Below are 17,244 nucleotides of genomic sequence, written 5' to 3'. Positions count from 1 at the left end.
TCCTGAAATGGGAACTCCATCTTATCAGTTGCTCAGGTCAACGGACCTCATAGTCATCTTCGACTATTTCAAGTAAGGAGGCTTTTAGAATTTAGTCATGAATTAGTGTCTGGTATACAGAAAACGAAGCAAACAAAAGATAAGTCCATTAAAAATACACTAAGTATAGTATTAGTTTTCATAATATTATAGTATTTTATTTATAGATCCAAACTCATAATAATGCAAACCTTGAATACTGATTCAGTCAAAATTATGATACAACTACTGCAATAATGAGGACCCAGGGAGTATTAAAGTAATTGTTCACAAGGAAGTTAATAAAACTAAAATATGAAAAAAGAAGTATGAACTTTTTTTCTTTTTAGAAATAGGTAAATCCAGAGTAAATAACTTAAAGAATAAGAGAATTAAAGTGATTATCTTAGAGAAACAGAAAATGAAATGAAATGTAAGGTTGCCTTTAAAACTACAAATTGGCCAGCGCCGGGGCTCAATAGGCTAATCCTCCGCCTTGCGGCACCGGCACACCAGGTTCTAGTCCCGGTTGCCCCTCTTCCAGGCCAGCTCTCTGCTGTGGCCCGGGAAGGCAGTGGAGGATGGCCCAAGTGCTTGGGCCCTGCACCTGCATGGGAGACCAGGAGAAGCACCTGGCTCCTGGCTTCGGATAGGCGCAGTTTGCCGGCCACGGCAGCCATTGGAGGGTGAACCAACGGCAAAGGAAGACCTTTCTCTCTCTCTCTCTCTCTCTCTCTCTCTCTCACTGTCCACTATGCCTGTCAAAACAAACAAACAAAAAAACACAACAAATCACATACTAGAACCTAACTTTCAATATGTATTATAATATCTTAATTTTAAAATTATATCAAAGATCTAAGTACCAGGATTAAAGTCTCAATTTATATTTAGAATCCGAGGCATCTCTAAGTAGAAATTGTTCTACTCAACAGATTTTGTTTTTCACCCACATTGAGTTTTCCAGGGTAGGGGCAGCGCTGTAGCATGGTAGGTTAAGTCTCCACCTGTGGTGCAGGCATCCCATATGAGCTCCAGCTGGAGTCCCGACTGCTTCACCTCTGATACAGCTCTCTGCTATGGCTTGGGAAAGCCTGGGCTCCTGCACCTGCATGGGAGACCTGGAAGAAGCTCTTGGCTCCTGGCTTCCGATCCGCGCAACTCCGGCCATTGTGGCCATGTGGGGATTGAAGCAGCGGATGGAAGACCTCTCTATCTCTCACTATCTCTGCCTCTCTGTAACTCTTTAAAATAAATAAATAAATATTGTTTTTTTTAAAAAGAAGATGGCCCAAGTGTTTGGACCCTGTACCCATGTGGAAGACGAAGAAGCAGCTCCTGGCTTTGGATCAGCCCAGCTCTTTCTCTTTTTATAACTCTGCTTCTCAAGTAATAAATCTTTTAAAAATTAATGTTTTCCATGATAAAATTATCTTTTTATTTTAAAGATTGATATATTTATTTGAGAGGCAGAGTTACAGAAAGAGAGAGACAGACAGACAAAGGTCTTCCATTTGCTGCTTCACTCCTCAAATGGCAGCAACAGCTGGAGCTGTGCAGATCCAAAGCCAGGAGGCAGGAGCTTCCTCTGGGTCTCCCATGTGGTGCAGGGGCCCAAACACTTGGGCCATCTTCTGCTGCTTTCCCAGGCCATAAGCAGAGAGCTGGATCAGAAGAGGAGCAGCCAGCACACTAGCCAATGCCCACATGAGATGCTAGTGTTGCAGACGGAGGCTTAGCCACAATGCTAGCCTAAAAATTATTTTTCTAAAGGATAAACTAGAATAAATAAAACAGAGCTTTCCTCAAAGGGAAAAGGGCAATAATTTTATTCTTGGATTAGCTGGCATTTCCTTCTGCCCCATATCCTAGCATATATGTAAGGGGATGGACATCCCACACTCTGCTCCCAAGAAAAACACCTGAGGGAAGTTTGATGACATGGAGAATTTACAGTATGATTTAAAGAAAACACTTAATGCTTTAAACATGCAATTTTTGGAAAGCAAATTTCTTTAGAAGGTTTAATAATGCTAACTACCATAACTGTAAAGGAACAGTAAAGCTGGAATGTAAATCACAGTAAAATTTCTGTAATATACTTCCTCTGTGCTACTGATATCCACCTTATAATCAACAGACATTAGCAATGCTTCAATTTGAACTATACTAAATTTTACCCTTCTAACTATAGCAATTTAAAAACATACCTGAACTCTAAATCTCCAAGTTGATCCAACAGGAATACCAGGAATAGGTCCATAATGATTAGAAGGGACAATAGTACATTCTTTTGTACGACCAACACAAGCCATTCCCTATAAGTCACAAAACAAGCTGTTTGAGAAATTCCTTATTATAAATCTTAATGAAAGCTGTTAAATCCCACAAGACATGAGTACAGCTATTCATGTAAGTCCCTTATTATCATGTAATTTTAGTTATCACTGGTATTAAGGAACAATTACATTGCTAAATCTTTTTTTATACCATAACCACTACTTGTACTGAAACATTAACAGAGCTTGCTGGTAGGAAAAAAAATAAAGGGAATTTCTTTTTTACCCTGCCCCAGTCTCTCCGGCTTTCAGTACTAGCTGATGGCATCTTGGCTTTCTTTTTACTCATCTTGAGTTTTTCACCAGCTTTTACAACCTCACTGGAATCAGTTTTACAGGAAGGACAATACCTTTAAGAGGAAAGAAAAAAAAATTAATTTTGACACTACCATATTAAGACCCATTACAGAATAAAGGCCTTTCTAGGTAAGAACTAGTTTTAATATGTGTTACTTCAATTCTATTACAGAGCATAAGCTAGCATTCAAGTATTAAACTTCAAAATATTTATATGATTAGACTGGCTGTAAAAAAATTCTTGTCATCCCTTTAGGGAACTTTAATATTTAATACTATAAATACTCAATACTGTGATATTCAAATGGTTCCATGAACTCTAACTTTACCATTAACCCTGAGCATACAAATTATTCACTTGAAGTTCTTATTAAAAACAAAAGTAAAAGCCGGCGCCGGGGCTCAATAGGCTAATCCTCCGCCTTGCGGCGCCGGCACACCGGGTTCTACTCCTGGTTGGGGCACCGGATTCTGTCCCGGTTGCCCCTCTTCCAGGCCAGCTCTCTGCTGTGGCCAGGGAGTGCAGTGGAGGATGGCCCAGGTGCTTGGGCCCTGCACCCCATGGAAGACCAGGAGAAGCACCTGGCTCCTGGCTTAGGATCAGCGCGGTGCTCCGGCCACAGCGTGCCAGCTGCGGCGGCCATTGGAGGGTGAACCAACGGCAAAAAGGAAGACCTTTCTCTCTGTCTGTCTCTCTCACTATCCACTCTGCCTGTTAAAAAAAAACGTAAAATAAATGCTCCTAGACCAAACAATGAAATGCATTGGCTTCACCTCCCCATCTAAATTTGTTATTAGAATTCTTCGAGTGGCCAGCGCCGTGGCTCACTAGGCTAATCCTCCATCTGCAGTGCTGGCACCCCGGGTTCTAGTCCTGGTTGGGGCACCGGATTCTATCCCGGTTGCTCCTCTTCCAGTCCAGCTCTCTGCTGTGGCCCGGGAGTGCAGTGGAGGATGGACCAAGTGCTTGGACCCTGCACCTGCATGGGAGACCAGGAGAAGCACCTGGCTCCTGGCTTCAGATCAGCGTGGTGCGCTAGCCGCAGCAGCTACTGGGTAGTGAACCAACAAAAAAAGGAAGACCTTTCTCTCTGTCTCTCTCACTGTCCACTCTGCCCGTCAAAAAAAAAAAAAAAAAAAAAGAATTCTACGAGTAAAAAAAAGTATAGTCAACTATAATAAATATACAGTGCTTCAAAAAAGTTTGTTTACATTAGGCTGATTCCTGGGTCAATTTTAATTACCTACACTTGTTTGTTCTTTAGCCTATTTGTAGCTGATCACTCTACTGTAACCTGTATATCTAAAACTGACTTAGGCCGGTGCTGTGGCTCACTTGGCTGGTCCTCCGCCTATGGCGCCAGCACCCGGGGTTCTAGTTCCGGTTGCTCCTCTTCCAGTCCAGCTCTCTGCTGTGGCCCAGAAGGGCAGCGGAGGATGGCCCAAGTGCTTGGGTCCCTGCACCCGCATGGGAGATGGGGAGGAAGTACCCAGCTCCTGGCTTCGGATTGGCGCAGCACCGGCCGCAGTGGCCATTAGGGGAGTGAACCAACGGAAGGAAGACCTTTCTGTTTCTCTCTGTCTCTCTCTGTCTATAACTCTTTCACTAACTCTGCCAGGCAAAAAATTAAAAAAAAAAAAAAAAACTGACTCAAATCTTTTCTAAAAATGTCTACAGATTGCGGCTAGCGCTGTGACACAGTGGGTTAAAGCACCGGCATCCCAAATGGGTGCTGGTTCTATTCCCGGCTGCTCCTCTTCCAATCCAGCTCTCTGCTATGGCCTGGGAAAGCAGTGGAAGATGGCCCAAGTCCTTGGGCCCCTGCACCCACGTGGGAGACCTGAAAGAAGCTCCTGGCTTAAGATCAGCGCAGCTCCAGCCATTGCAGCCATCTGGGGGGTGAACCCGTGGATAGAAGACCTCTCTCTCTCTACCTCTCTCTGTAACTCTTTCAAATAAATAAAATAATAATAAAACGATTTATTAAAAATAAATAAAATGTCTACAGAATGAGATGGAGCTATGGTGTCACTGAAGAATGGAAACTTGGGGAATACTAACAAAGATCTAATTACCACTGCTCAATTAAGTTTTTCTTTCATTCCAATTATCTATTCCTGGTGGGATTTAGAGCAAAGAAGACACCAATGTGCACTATTCAATTCTGACTGCCTAATCATGAGATCATGCTTAGCATTATTGCAGAGAATAAGTGTAAATAAGTCTGCAATCTTGAGAAAATTGTGTTTAGAAGGCATTAGGAACTATAAATTAAAATCCCTTCTATTTGGGCAATCAGGAAGACTTGTAAAATTTAATTTGTTCTAAAGAAAGACTATTTTCCCTGATGTGCTTGCTTTTATAATTTTATCACAGATCCTGTGATTAAAGCAGGTATTAACTATCTAATGAGAAAATTAGTTCAGACACTAGATATACAGACAACATCACTTGGAGAAATGGAAACAATTAAGGTTAGGGAGTTCCAGGTGAAGTGAGGGACCTTGATAGGAAAGTTGAGATATTCAACAGAATAATATAAGACAGTGTTCTATTTCTATTATCATAGTCATCCCTGGGATTCATTCCTTCAACAGGTTTGTTCAGAACCTCCAATGTGGCAGGCATTATTTGCTGCTTAGTATAAGTTTTTCTGATTAAAATATTTGTAGATAGTAGCTAGAGAAAACCAGTAAATACAAGGAAAGAATTTCATAAAGTTCTAGGTGCTATAAAGGAAATACATCAGGGTTATATAATAAGAACTACTGGAAATGGCATTTGTCTTAGATACGGTGAACAAGCCAAGGAAAGCATTCTAGGCAAAGATACAGTAAATGTGAAGGTGTTGAAACACAAACATGAATGCTATGCTTTGAGGAACATAAAGGTGGGTATAGGTGAAGGTTACTCAGTAAACTGGCTAGTGATAAAACAACAGAATGAGAGAGAAGATGTGGGCCAGGTCATGGACGGGTTTAGATTTTATTCTTGCAATAGGAAGACATCAGGGAACTTTAAACAGGTGAGTGAGCCAATTCAGTACTTAATAAAATCATTCTGCTGCTATGGAAGGAAGTGTAGCAGGCTGAGTATTATAGAAGCAAAGGGATTATCTAGGCTTCTACTACAGAAGTTCCAGGAAGAAATGGTGTTTTGGATGGGGAATAAGACTGGAGAAAGATTATGGAAAACTGACAAGATTTGCTGAAATATTAGATATAAGAAATATATGAAATATTAGATATTTGAAGGAGTAAAGGAAGAATCAAGGATGAAATTTAGCTTTCTGGCATGAACAAGTGGATAAGATGACAGCACTAATTACTGAAGATTGGGGAAGGAGCAACATTTTAGAAGGAGTCTCAGTGGAAACCAAAACCTCCTTTTGGACTAATTTGTGAGGCCAGTTAAGTATGCAATCAGTTATAGGAATATGAACCTCAGGGAGGATTAGAACTGAAGACACATATTCAGAACCAGTAGCTTGGTGTTCAAAGTCTCATGATTTGATGAGTAATCTACAGAACAAGCCTAAAAAGGAGTAGTGTTTCAGGGGAACCCTTATCTCTGATAGGTGAGGAGAAACCTACAACAACAATCTAAGAAAGAAAGACCAATATAGTAAGGAGAAAATCAGGATCATATGATATAAAATCCAATAATGAAAAGTCAATGAAGGTAGAAAGTCAGGAAAATACAATAAAATCTATAAAAACACAGAGTAAACAATGGAGTAAGGAGAGGACTGAGAAATGACAACTGGGTTTGGAAACACAAAGTATCTGTGAGCCTGACAGAAGCAGAGATAGTGGAGTAATGGGAAGGAAATTCAGACTGCAGTGCAAAATATGGAATCAAGGGAGGGAGGGCTGTGTGTGTGTGTGTGTGTGTGTTGACTCAAGAGATTCTGGGGGCCAGCGCTGTGGTGCAGCAGGAGGTTAAAGTCCTGGCCTGAAGCGCTGGCATCCCATATGGGCACTGGTTCTAGTCCCGGCTGCTCCTCTTCCAATCCAGCTCTCTGCTATGGCTTGGGAGTGCAGCAGAAGATGGCCCAAGTCCTTGGGCTCTGCACCCACGTGGGAGACCACAAGAAGCTCCTGGCTCCCAGCCTCAGATTGGCGCAGCTCCGGCCATTGCAGCCACCTGGGAGTGAACCAGTGGTTGGAAGACCTCTCTCTCTGTCTCTACCTCTCTCTGTAACTCTGTCTTTCAAATAAATAAAATAAATCTTTAAAAAAAAGAGAGAGAGAGAGATTCTGGGTTATTAATGTAAACTGATATATTTAATGGCAATTTGCGAGGGGAATAAACTGCAGGAGTGAGACTCCCAGGAAGGCGAAAGTATATATAACTGTGAGAGAAGGGGAAGGATTTACATTTTAGAGAAGCAGGAATATATCACCCATTAAAACAAATATCATTACTAGTGCTGGTAAAATTCAAAGTACAGCCATGTGAGGTCCTAGTAGGGAAAAAGGAATGAGTCACCCTTACAGCTTCTGTCAAAATACAGGAATCACTTTCCCAACAGGCCAGAAGAGACCAAAGGAATGCAGAGCAATCTGTTTTTCATATTGGTATCTACTGCTCACTGTACCATCAGATTTCTGACAATGTCATCCCTCTTAATTAAAAGCTGTCACTGGTAAAAGCAGTATGGCCCAAAGTTTTAAAGAAAAAAAATTCTTAATACGGAACTAAAAAGTCCATTGTAACTTTGAATGGTCACATATTTTCCAGTCTCTTCTAAACTCACTTTTTTTTTTTTTTTTTTTTTGTAGTTATCACTACTCACAGAAGAAATATGGACTTTGGCAAGTATGTTTGACCTTGGAGTCTTGTTCTACTTATCAACTTTATAGATTAAATACAATGATCAATATTAAGTCCTTTGTTAATGTCTAGCATAAACTAAACAGCTAACATAAGGGCACTTCAAACAGTTCATAGAAAATGCAATAGAGATAAAAATTTTGAAATTTGTGCATGTAAAATACATATTATGAAAAAATTATACAGAAATTTCAAAAAATTTTATACCACAGAAACTTACCTTTTAATTCCACAAATTGGTCTGAAGTACCCATGTAGTTACTAAGTATTATTACAGAATCTAACAGGGACATCTGACATAGTAGGAGGATAGAGAGGGATATCCATAAGGGCTTACCAGAGGAAGTCATGTTTAAGAAAAAATCTGACAGATGAATATCATCTTGAAGTCAATCGCAAGAGGATAATATTTCCAAGATAAGGAATTTAAAGATATTTATTCTGGAAAGAGTGTAGAGTATTTGAAGAAATGGAAAAGGAAAGTGATAAGAGGTATTGCTGGAGAAGCAACTAAAATCATGCAAGGTCTTATAAGGCAACATAATGCCTTTGAAGCAAACAATTAAAACAATCAAATTTGCATTTCAAAAAGAAAACAGACTCCATATTGGAGAAGAGAATGAAGGAATTAAAAAATGAAGCTAAAGATGAGTTTAGAAATTATAGTAATCGAATAAAGATATTAATGCCAAGTAACCATTGGCTATAACATTTTAAGTACTTCAACATAAACTATGTATCTTTAGAAATCTACTTTTTGGTGGTTCAACACATACTTTACATTCAATTTTAATATAACAAGAACAAAAAACCTGATAATCATACCAGTATTCCTCTTCTGGGACCTTATCCAAAGGTGGATTCAGGCAGTAAATATGATAGGCCATATTACATTCATCACACAGAAGCTGCATGTTGGGTTCATGTTTCCCACCACATACATGACAGGAGCAAGTACGGCATTTCTTATCTGGGTCTCCACCACACAGGTCACATTCAGGGTCATTTTTCCCTATTAAGAACAAAATTATAGCAAGCCCTGTCTTAAAATAATTTTTATATCTATGAATCTCATAAAGAAAAACCCATGGAAACAGCATATAGCTTTTTTAATGAAAAAAAGGAACCAAAAGGAATAATGCAGTGTGAGACTAAGAATAAATGCCTGAGTCTCATCCTCTCATTACTGAATGAGAATTTCAGGGATGGGACCCAGGCATAAGCCAGCAAAAAATCTAGTGAACAGCAAATATGAGGATAATGTGTACTTTTGCCTTAAAATTATATTCAGACAAGTATATTGACCCACAGTTCCTCAAATGTATACCAAGATAACCAGGGGAGATAGAGTGAACTCAACGGGGCAGCACAAAATATCTTAAAATTTCAAGGGGAATGTAATTTGTTGAACAAAGATGTTTGGACTCAACTTTCTAATAAGTTTTCTGTAAGTTCCATGAAAAAGTTACTGAGATATTAATGGCTCAAAGAATCAAAGTTTAAGAAACTCTGGGCAAGACATTGTGAGATGTTTAATTCCATTCAAAGAGATACAAGGTAACCCTTAAGGCCTCTGACTATTAGATTAGGATAAATAAATGTTCAGTATTGATAAGGATATGGAGAAAGTGGCACATTGTTGGTGAAAATGAAAACTGATAAACATTTCAAAGGCCATTTGACAATATCCAGAACATCTTAAAGATCTCTTCTGTTGGAAGGTATTCCTTTTTCCTACTTTGCTGGTTTCCAAGAGAATTTTCTCTAAACATTCTGAGATTCTTATTACTTCTTTCTGGAGGTGCAGTGATTTATCCAGTTGGTGGGATCCAGCTACTTTTCTAGGTAACTAATTAAAAGGTTGAAATCATGAGGGATTTATTTTTACTCTCCCTGTCCACCCCAACTAGTAGAGACAGGGACCAAAGCAAGTCTACCTGTTTTCGCAGATCAAAATCTTAAACTGTATTGGAAGAACTAGGAGGGAGAGGGCTGTTGGGAGCTAGCAAGCCCATTTTGATTCTCCCAAGATATGTCCTAACCTATTCTTTATTGGTAACAGTTTATTTGTATCTGCCTGTCAATTGCTTCAGCATTCCAGCAAATAAGAAGTTCCTTTTTTTGGCCTCTTTATAACCAGGTACATTTTGCTGAAGTATTCTCTTAAAATTTTTAAATATACATATATGTATATAAAACATTTTTGCATTTTTGTATATAAAACATTTTGTGTTCATGTACACAAAAAATGTTTTACAGCAATGCTCGTAACACCAAATATTAAATATTAAAAGGTGAATAGTCAGATAAATTTTTATGAAGAGTAAGGTAAACTCATAAGAATGCAGAAGTATCTATATTAAATTTTAAAAAGGAAATTCAGATATATTTTTAAAACAAAGTTCATTCTATAAATATACCAAGACAAGAATTATATAGACAAAGATGTCTGGAATAAAAAACATTGTTAAAATGATTGCCTCTTCATAGTCCAATATTGCTTGAATTCAGTTTTATACTTTACAAATTTCTTACAAATATATACAAATAGATCTGTGAGGAATTTTACCATTTAAGGGCTAACCTAGCAATGTTAAGGGAAATGAGAACACTGCCTGACAAGTAAGGGCAGAGTTGAGGATAAGGCTCTAATTTCACTATAACTTTCTGACAAATCGCTGCTTATTCTTCTTAATATTGTAATATAAGATTACAGTGTGGTTTTCTTCCATCAAGACAGCAAAGATAACATATAAGCAATGAAAATAAAACAGACCCAAAACTCCAAAGGCACATTTAGAGTTTTGATTTAGAGAGTGATCTGACTACTGGCAGTCTGGCCCTGAAATGACTTCTTTACACTCAAATTCAAAGGTATAACTACATCATGATTAGCATTAGGCAAAGGAGAAAAGAATTAATTTATGCAGGTATTCCGAGGGTAGGATAAAGAAGAAAGACATCAGAAAAGTTCAGGTGATCTTAGTTTTTTATTGCATTTTATTCTAATTCAAATCTAGATATATTAGGATTACAGACTCAAAAAAAAAAAAAAAAGAATAACTTAGACTGGAAATCTATTCACTGATCTGTTAATGTTCTTATTTTTTTCTAATCATATCCAAACTGTGGTAAGAAGAGGTTAGTCTGCACCCTTTAGTCTCAAGCATTTCTTTTCCAGACTAGACTTGACAAATGGCATAAATAAATGGACTGCTCTCAGAAAATTCAGAAGAGAGCATAAGACACCAAACTACAGTCATGTGCCACAAAAGGACGTTTTGGTCAGTGATTGGATAACACATACAACAGAGGTCTCATAAGGTTATATCACCTAGTGATACTGTAGCCACTTAGTTTAAGTGCACATGATGTTTCCACAGCAAAGAAATCACAAATAAAGCATTTTTCAGAATATACATCCCCACCATTAAGTGACATATGACTGTATTTGAAAAGACTGAACTATGAATGAAGAAGACCTAGACTCTAATCCTACTTCTATAATCAACTATGCAAAAACAAAAATAGAATCTATTATACGAAGAGATAGGGCTGCATTCTAACAACTATAAATAAAGCTCATTTGTTACTTGGCAAAAATTTAAGGGCAATCAGCACTACTATTCTCAGGTTCCACTAGAATAAAAGTAAGTTTTGGTATTAAAAATTAATCCTTGATGGTTACAAAATTACTGAAATAAGTCTTCGCTTTAGACAAAATTTGTATTAGAGGAAATAGTATGAAAATAGCAATAAAATGCTAAAATTAGAATATATTTTTGAGAATAAAATTTTATCATTTGAGAGAAATTTACTAAACTAATAAGGACCTAAGATAAAAACTGTTGTCTTGAAAATTAAACAGTGTCATCTACAGTTTTATACTTCCTTGCAAGTTATTCACAGGTCAGTTAAGAGCAATTTCAATCACATATAATACACGTAATCTAAGTTCAAAAGAAAAATTCATACTTAAAAACTTTCCATCTGCAAATGAAAGAGGATGGGCTCCAGGTTTCTCAATCTTGAAGATTTCATCTACAAATATTACCACGCAGTCATTTAATGTTCCTTCTGAACCCCTGTTTAAAAAAGGAAGAAAGGTTAACTTCTGGCAGCAAAATATATACCATTTATAAATAATAATTAAAAGTCAGTTTGGAAACTCACTGAAGTTCATCTACTTATGAATTGAGATTATAACTATCTCATTCACTCCAAACATTTTCAATAGTAGGAAAAGCCTAGCAGTGATTAATGTTCAAAGTTAAGTATAACTTCAGTATCAGGAAAAAATATTCATTTTTTCAGTGATTTTTTACTTATGAGACTTCATTACTTATATTATTTGGTAAGAAATTACTGTCTTGTAAGTTTAAAGACTAGATGAAAATGAAATATTTAAACATTTCCAATAACCACAGAAAAACTTCTGGGCAAAAATAAGATGACTTTGTAGAAAGAAGTTTCTCAAATACTACACTATATCATCAGAGACTCAATTTTTAACCTGTCTGTAAATGTTTCTGCAAAGGTTCCTACTTTGACTGTGGTTACATTTATTTCTCCTTTTAATATGTCAGCTTCTGCTGTTTTACTAGGCTTATCCAGGGTTAAGAAATCTAGGTCTTGTAAAATGCATCTTTACCTCTAGTAATGCATTCTACATCAAAAAGCCTTTTGGAGGGGTAGCATTTTCCTTTTACCCTTTCTTCTACAAAGTTAGTGCAAAATATACACAAATGTAGAAACTGCATAAATGGATAGCTTAGCCAATTAAAAGGTGCACATCCTTTGTAATCCCCAGAAGACAGCAAGGTCAGCTACCTCTGAAGCTCTTGATACTCCCACCCTCTCAATGACAACTTCACCTCCTCCCAAGAGTTACAAAGTTATCTTAAATTTCTTCAGTCTTGTTACCTGTTTCCCTAAGGATATGGTACAGTTAAGACCAGGTCTGAAAGTTTCTAATCTGTAGTTCCCACACCATCACTTCCTTTGTTCCAATTTGTGAAAGAATCCTAACCATTTGTCCCATAGTTTCTCAGTCTTGATTTTAAAATTTGCATCTACAAAATGTAGTTTCTTCTGCCATCTGTATCATAAATTGGTAGCCGGATCCAGAGTAGAGGTCAAAATCTTGGCTCAGTGTCTAGTTTTGTAAATAAAATTTTTTGGAACTTGGATGAGCCAACTTAGTGCCTAATTAGTTAGTTATCTCTTCCTATCGTGACAAGCAACTACTGATGCGCAATGCTTGCATTTATTAAGAGACTGAAAAATGTTATTTCAGTTCTCCCAAACCCTTCTCATTTGCTTGCTGGAACAGTTCTATAAAGAGAAGCTGAACCTCATCAACTAGTGGTAGAGTTCATCTACGAAAGGCAGACAAAACGCTCGTTTGGCAGTTTTAAAGATATAAAACACAAGCAGACCAGTAAGTTTTTATGTTACTGTGAACTAATGAATTTAAACATACTCCTATGTTTCAATCCACTGTCGTTATTTTATCAATGTTCAAATCACCTCACCTTTGACCAACAGGAGCTTCCATATGGCCCTCTCAAATCCCATGACAAGAAATGAGCAGTCTTTCTGACCTTTCTTTAGTTACATATATGACAAGATGTTTCACCTTGCATATTTTCTACCCCCAGTCTGGAGTCCTGTCTCCCACAAACCCCTGATTTTTTTCCCTGCCATAGGAAATTTTTTTAAAAAAAGATTTATTTATTTGAAAGGCAGAGTTGGCGGGGAGAGAAAGAGAGAGAATCTTCCATCCACTGGTTCACTCCCCAAATGTCTGCAATAGCCAGGGGCGGGCCAGGCTGAAGCAAGGAGCCTGTAACTCCATCTGGGTCTCCCACATGGTGGGCAGGTGCCCAAGCATTGGGACCATCCTCTGATGCTTTCCCAGTTGCATTAGCAGGGAGCTAGATTGAAAGTGGAGCAGCCAGGACTTGAACTGGCGCCCAAATAGGATGCCAGTATTGCAGGCAGTGGCTTAACCCACTAGGCCACAATGACAGCCCTGGGAAATGGTATTTAAGGACCCCAATTAAGCACCGGGAAAATGTGTTGTTACTAGGTTCACTGGTGTTCGTAGGCTTTTTCAGCAGATGTTATAAAATTTGAACATATTTTTACACACACTCAAGCAAAATACCTTCATGACCTCATTTAATGCTTTGTGTTCAAATTCAGGATTAAAGAGTATTTACTTTTATATGTATATAAAAGTAGATTCTGGATTTCAAGGTACTAGAGATGCCTAAATTAGAATACTACAAATACTTCTTTTGTCTCACAGTTGCATTACATGCAAGATATTCTCAAAAGCTGTCTATATAATTGCTGAAAATAAACTTTTAAATATATATTTCCCTCATTTAAAGTTATGATAGCTACACTATCAGACTATAAAGACATAATCTTATATCTTATTGTCTCTCAATCCTAGTTCTAAATGTAGAAATATTTTATAAATTATTTATTTGAGGCAGAGAGACAAACCCAAAGCTCCCATCACTGGTTCACTTCCCAGAAGCCTGCAATCATCTGGGCTTGGCCAGGCTGAAGCCACGAGATGAGAACTCAATCCAGGTCTCCCACAAGTAGCAGCAACCGATCTACTCAAGCCATCACCTGCTGCCTCCCAGGATGTGGATTAGCAGAAAGCTGGGATCGAGAGTGGAGCTGAAACTTGAACCCAAGCACTGAGATATGGGGCGTGGACATCTTAACCATCAGGCCAAATGTCCACCCCATAATACAGAAATATTTTAAATATTTATTACTCTTCATGTTAAATCCTCTTTGGTCATATTGGTTACTTGAAGCTGGTTCTCTAGAAGATTCTTCAGGAAGGGTTCATCAGAACACTCTCTCTCTCGTTCTTAAGTCTACAGCCTTTATACTGAAGACTAGTTTGACCAGAGTTAAATGCTTGTGTTTTTGAGGTGCTTTCTCTGTAAGGATGTTATTCTGTTATCTTTTCTTTCTCTTCTAACGTTGCATGGAATTTGACATCAATCCTCTCCTTTTGCTTTTTTTAAAATAAATTTCCTAAACCTTTAGAGACTATAATTTCACTTAGCGTTTTGCTAGTTAATGGCTATATTGCATAATTTTTCCAATCACCATTCAACACTCTAGCAGCTCAAAATCTAACCCAACAGAAAGTAAATCAGTGGTTGCCAGGGGCCAATGATGAGGACGGAAGTAGTAATTGTAACGGAGTCAATGGAAAACCTTGCCAGTGATGGAAATGCTCTCGATTATAGCAGTGGCATGAATATACACATTTCTGAGGATTCAGTGAAGCATGCATTTCAAATAAGTACATAGAGTCATCCAGTCTCCACAGGGAATTAGTTCCAGGACCTCCACTCACTCCTATCAGCAGATATGAAGTGCCTTATATAAAATAGCATATTTGCCTATTAACTTACAAACATTCTCTTGTATACTTTAATCTCTAGATTACTTATAATACCTAATGCAATGTTATGCTATATAAATAGATGTTATATTGTATTCTTTAAGGAATGACAAGGTTGGGGAAAACTTGTACATATTCAATACAAACTTTTTTGAATATTTCTGATCATCAAATCTAAAGATGTAAAACTCTCAATATGGGAGACCAATTGTATTACACCATGTAAATGATTTTTTAAAAAGACACCATGCAGGGCTGGCGCTGTGGCGTAGTGGGTAAAACCAGCACCTGCAGTGCTGGCATCCCATATGGGGGCCAGTTAGAGTCCCAGCTGCTCCACTTCCAATCCAGCTCTCTGCTGTAGCCTGGGGAAGCAGTGGAAGATGGTCCAAATCCTTGGGCCCCTGCACCTGTATGGGAGACCCAGAGGAGTCTCCTGGCTTCAAATCGACACAGCTCCGGCCACTGCGGCCATATGGAGAATGAACTAGCTGTTGGAAGCTCGCTCTCTCTCTCTCTCTCTCTCTGCCTCTGTAACTCTGCCTTTCAAATAAATTTCTTAAAAAAAAAAAAACAAAACATGAAAGCTTACTTTCTGAAACCTCCTGGCTGTTTTTTTTTTTTTTTTTTTTAATCTGGAGAATTTCCCCTTTATCTCTATTTTCCCTGTCCTACTCAGCTTGGATTCTGTTCCCATTATTTTCTTCTCAATATAGGGTTTTGTCCTGGAAAGGGGTTTTAGCTAATTAAAAGAATTCACAGGACCCTAATCCCTTCAGATAACACTACAAGCTGTACTTATCCAAAATGGGATTCATACTCATTCCAGCTTAAGTCAATATATTAATTATCCATTATTGCATAATAAATCATTAGAAGCAGTTAAAAATAAAAACTTGCTTCGTTTTTTATTTTTTAAGATTTATTTTATTTGAAAAGCAGAGTTATACGGAGAGGACAGAGGAATTAATTCTGTCTGGTGGTTCACTTCCAAACGGCAGCAAGAGCCAGGGTTGGGCCAGGCAAAAATCAGGGAGCTTCACCTGGGTCTCCTATGTGGGTGCAGGGGCCCAAGTACTTGGGGCATCTTCTGCTGCTTTTCCAGGCACATTAGCAGGGAGCTAGACTGGAAGTGGAGCAATAGGGACTCAAAACAGTGCCCATATGGGACGCCAGTGTCACAGACAGAGGCTTAACCTGGTATGCCATAACACTGGTCCCACTATCTTAGTTTGTATGAGTCAGGAATTTGGTAGCAGCTTCGCTGGGGTTGATTCTGGCTTAAAATCTTTCATGAGGCTGTAGTGTTGTCTAAATGTTAGACTACAGGAAAAATTACAGGCTTAAAGCCTGATAAACAGCTGGTTTCAACTTTTGGGAAGTGACCCAAAGGAGTGACAACATGGAAGCTACCTTTTCACAACTATATTCTATTGGTCAGAGTCATCCTGCTAAAATATGAAAGGAAACTATGTAAAGATGTGTATTAGGAAACAGGAATCACTGAAGGTCACCTTGAAAAATAGCTACCATAGCTACTATTCTCAAATTACCACGCTAACTTATTATGTTGGAGTACTTGGAGTCACTACATATTTTTGTAGCTATCTTTCCTTTCTTCTTGCAGGGCTATGGATAAAAGTCTTGAAGCTTTGTACTGTTTCTCACACCAGCTATTTTGGAATTTCTGGGGGACCACCTTTTTTGTTGATATTGCACATGACTTTTTGGATTAGATATTTTAGTTCGTCTATGTTTTTATAAGGACATTTAAAGAGTTTAAAAATACATGTTGCTTAAATAAAAATCTTCAAAAAGATAAATAAAAATACATGTTGCTGCCATATTCCTATAATCCTGATCATTTATAAAAATTTTTGAGAGACAGAGCAAGCTCCCATCTAATGGTTCATGTTCCAAATGCCTATAACGACCCCAGACCAGGGACTAAAACTAGAGGTGAGAACTCAACCCAGGTTTCCCACATGGGAGGCAGGAACCCCATCACGTCACCCATCATCTTGGTCTCCACTCCCTCCTAAGCCAGCATGAACTGTTGCAGGCACTTAGGCAGTAAACCAGTGGATGAGCAGTATGTGTGTCTTTCTGCCTTTCAAATAAATAAATAAATAAAAACTGTGCATGAGTTCCATCTTTTACACCAGAATAAACTTAAAAAAAAAAAAAAGATTTATTTATTCTGAAAGGCGGAGTTACGAGGAGGTGGAGACGGAGGCGGAGGCAGAGGTGGAGGGGGGGGAGAGAGGGAGAGAGAGGGAGAGAGAGAGAAAGAGTCTTCCATCCGCTGG

At 38.2% G+C, this 17,244-nt stretch overlaps 1 protein-coding gene across 3 annotated transcripts in view; it reads right to left on the bottom strand.

Annotated features, from left to right (window-relative positions):
* Nucleotides 1-17,244, bottom strand: part of UHRF2 (ubiquitin like with PHD and ring finger domains 2) — a 102,869-nt gene that overhangs the window by 35,967 nt on the left and 49,658 nt on the right. For all 3 annotated transcript variants that reach the window (XM_051858202.2, XM_070051889.1, XM_051858206.2), the window contains 4 exons: nt 11,467-11,576; nt 8,317-8,503; nt 2,584-2,707; nt 2,229-2,336 (listed from right to left, as the gene is read on the bottom strand). In XM_051858202.2, the coding sequence (XP_051714162.1) occupies nt 2,229-2,336; nt 2,584-2,707; nt 8,317-8,503; nt 11,467-11,576 (529 nt within the window). The remainder of the gene's footprint in view (nt 1-2,228; nt 2,337-2,583; nt 2,708-8,316; nt 8,504-11,466; nt 11,577-17,244) is intronic.

Source organism: Oryctolagus cuniculus, chromosome 1 (genome assembly GCF_964237555.1).
Source record: "Oryctolagus cuniculus chromosome 1, mOryCun1.1, whole genome shotgun sequence".
In the NCBI taxonomy this organism is placed as follows: domain Eukaryota; kingdom Metazoa; phylum Chordata; class Mammalia; order Lagomorpha; family Leporidae; genus Oryctolagus; species Oryctolagus cuniculus.
This window is presented reverse-complemented; position numbering and strand designations above follow the sequence as displayed.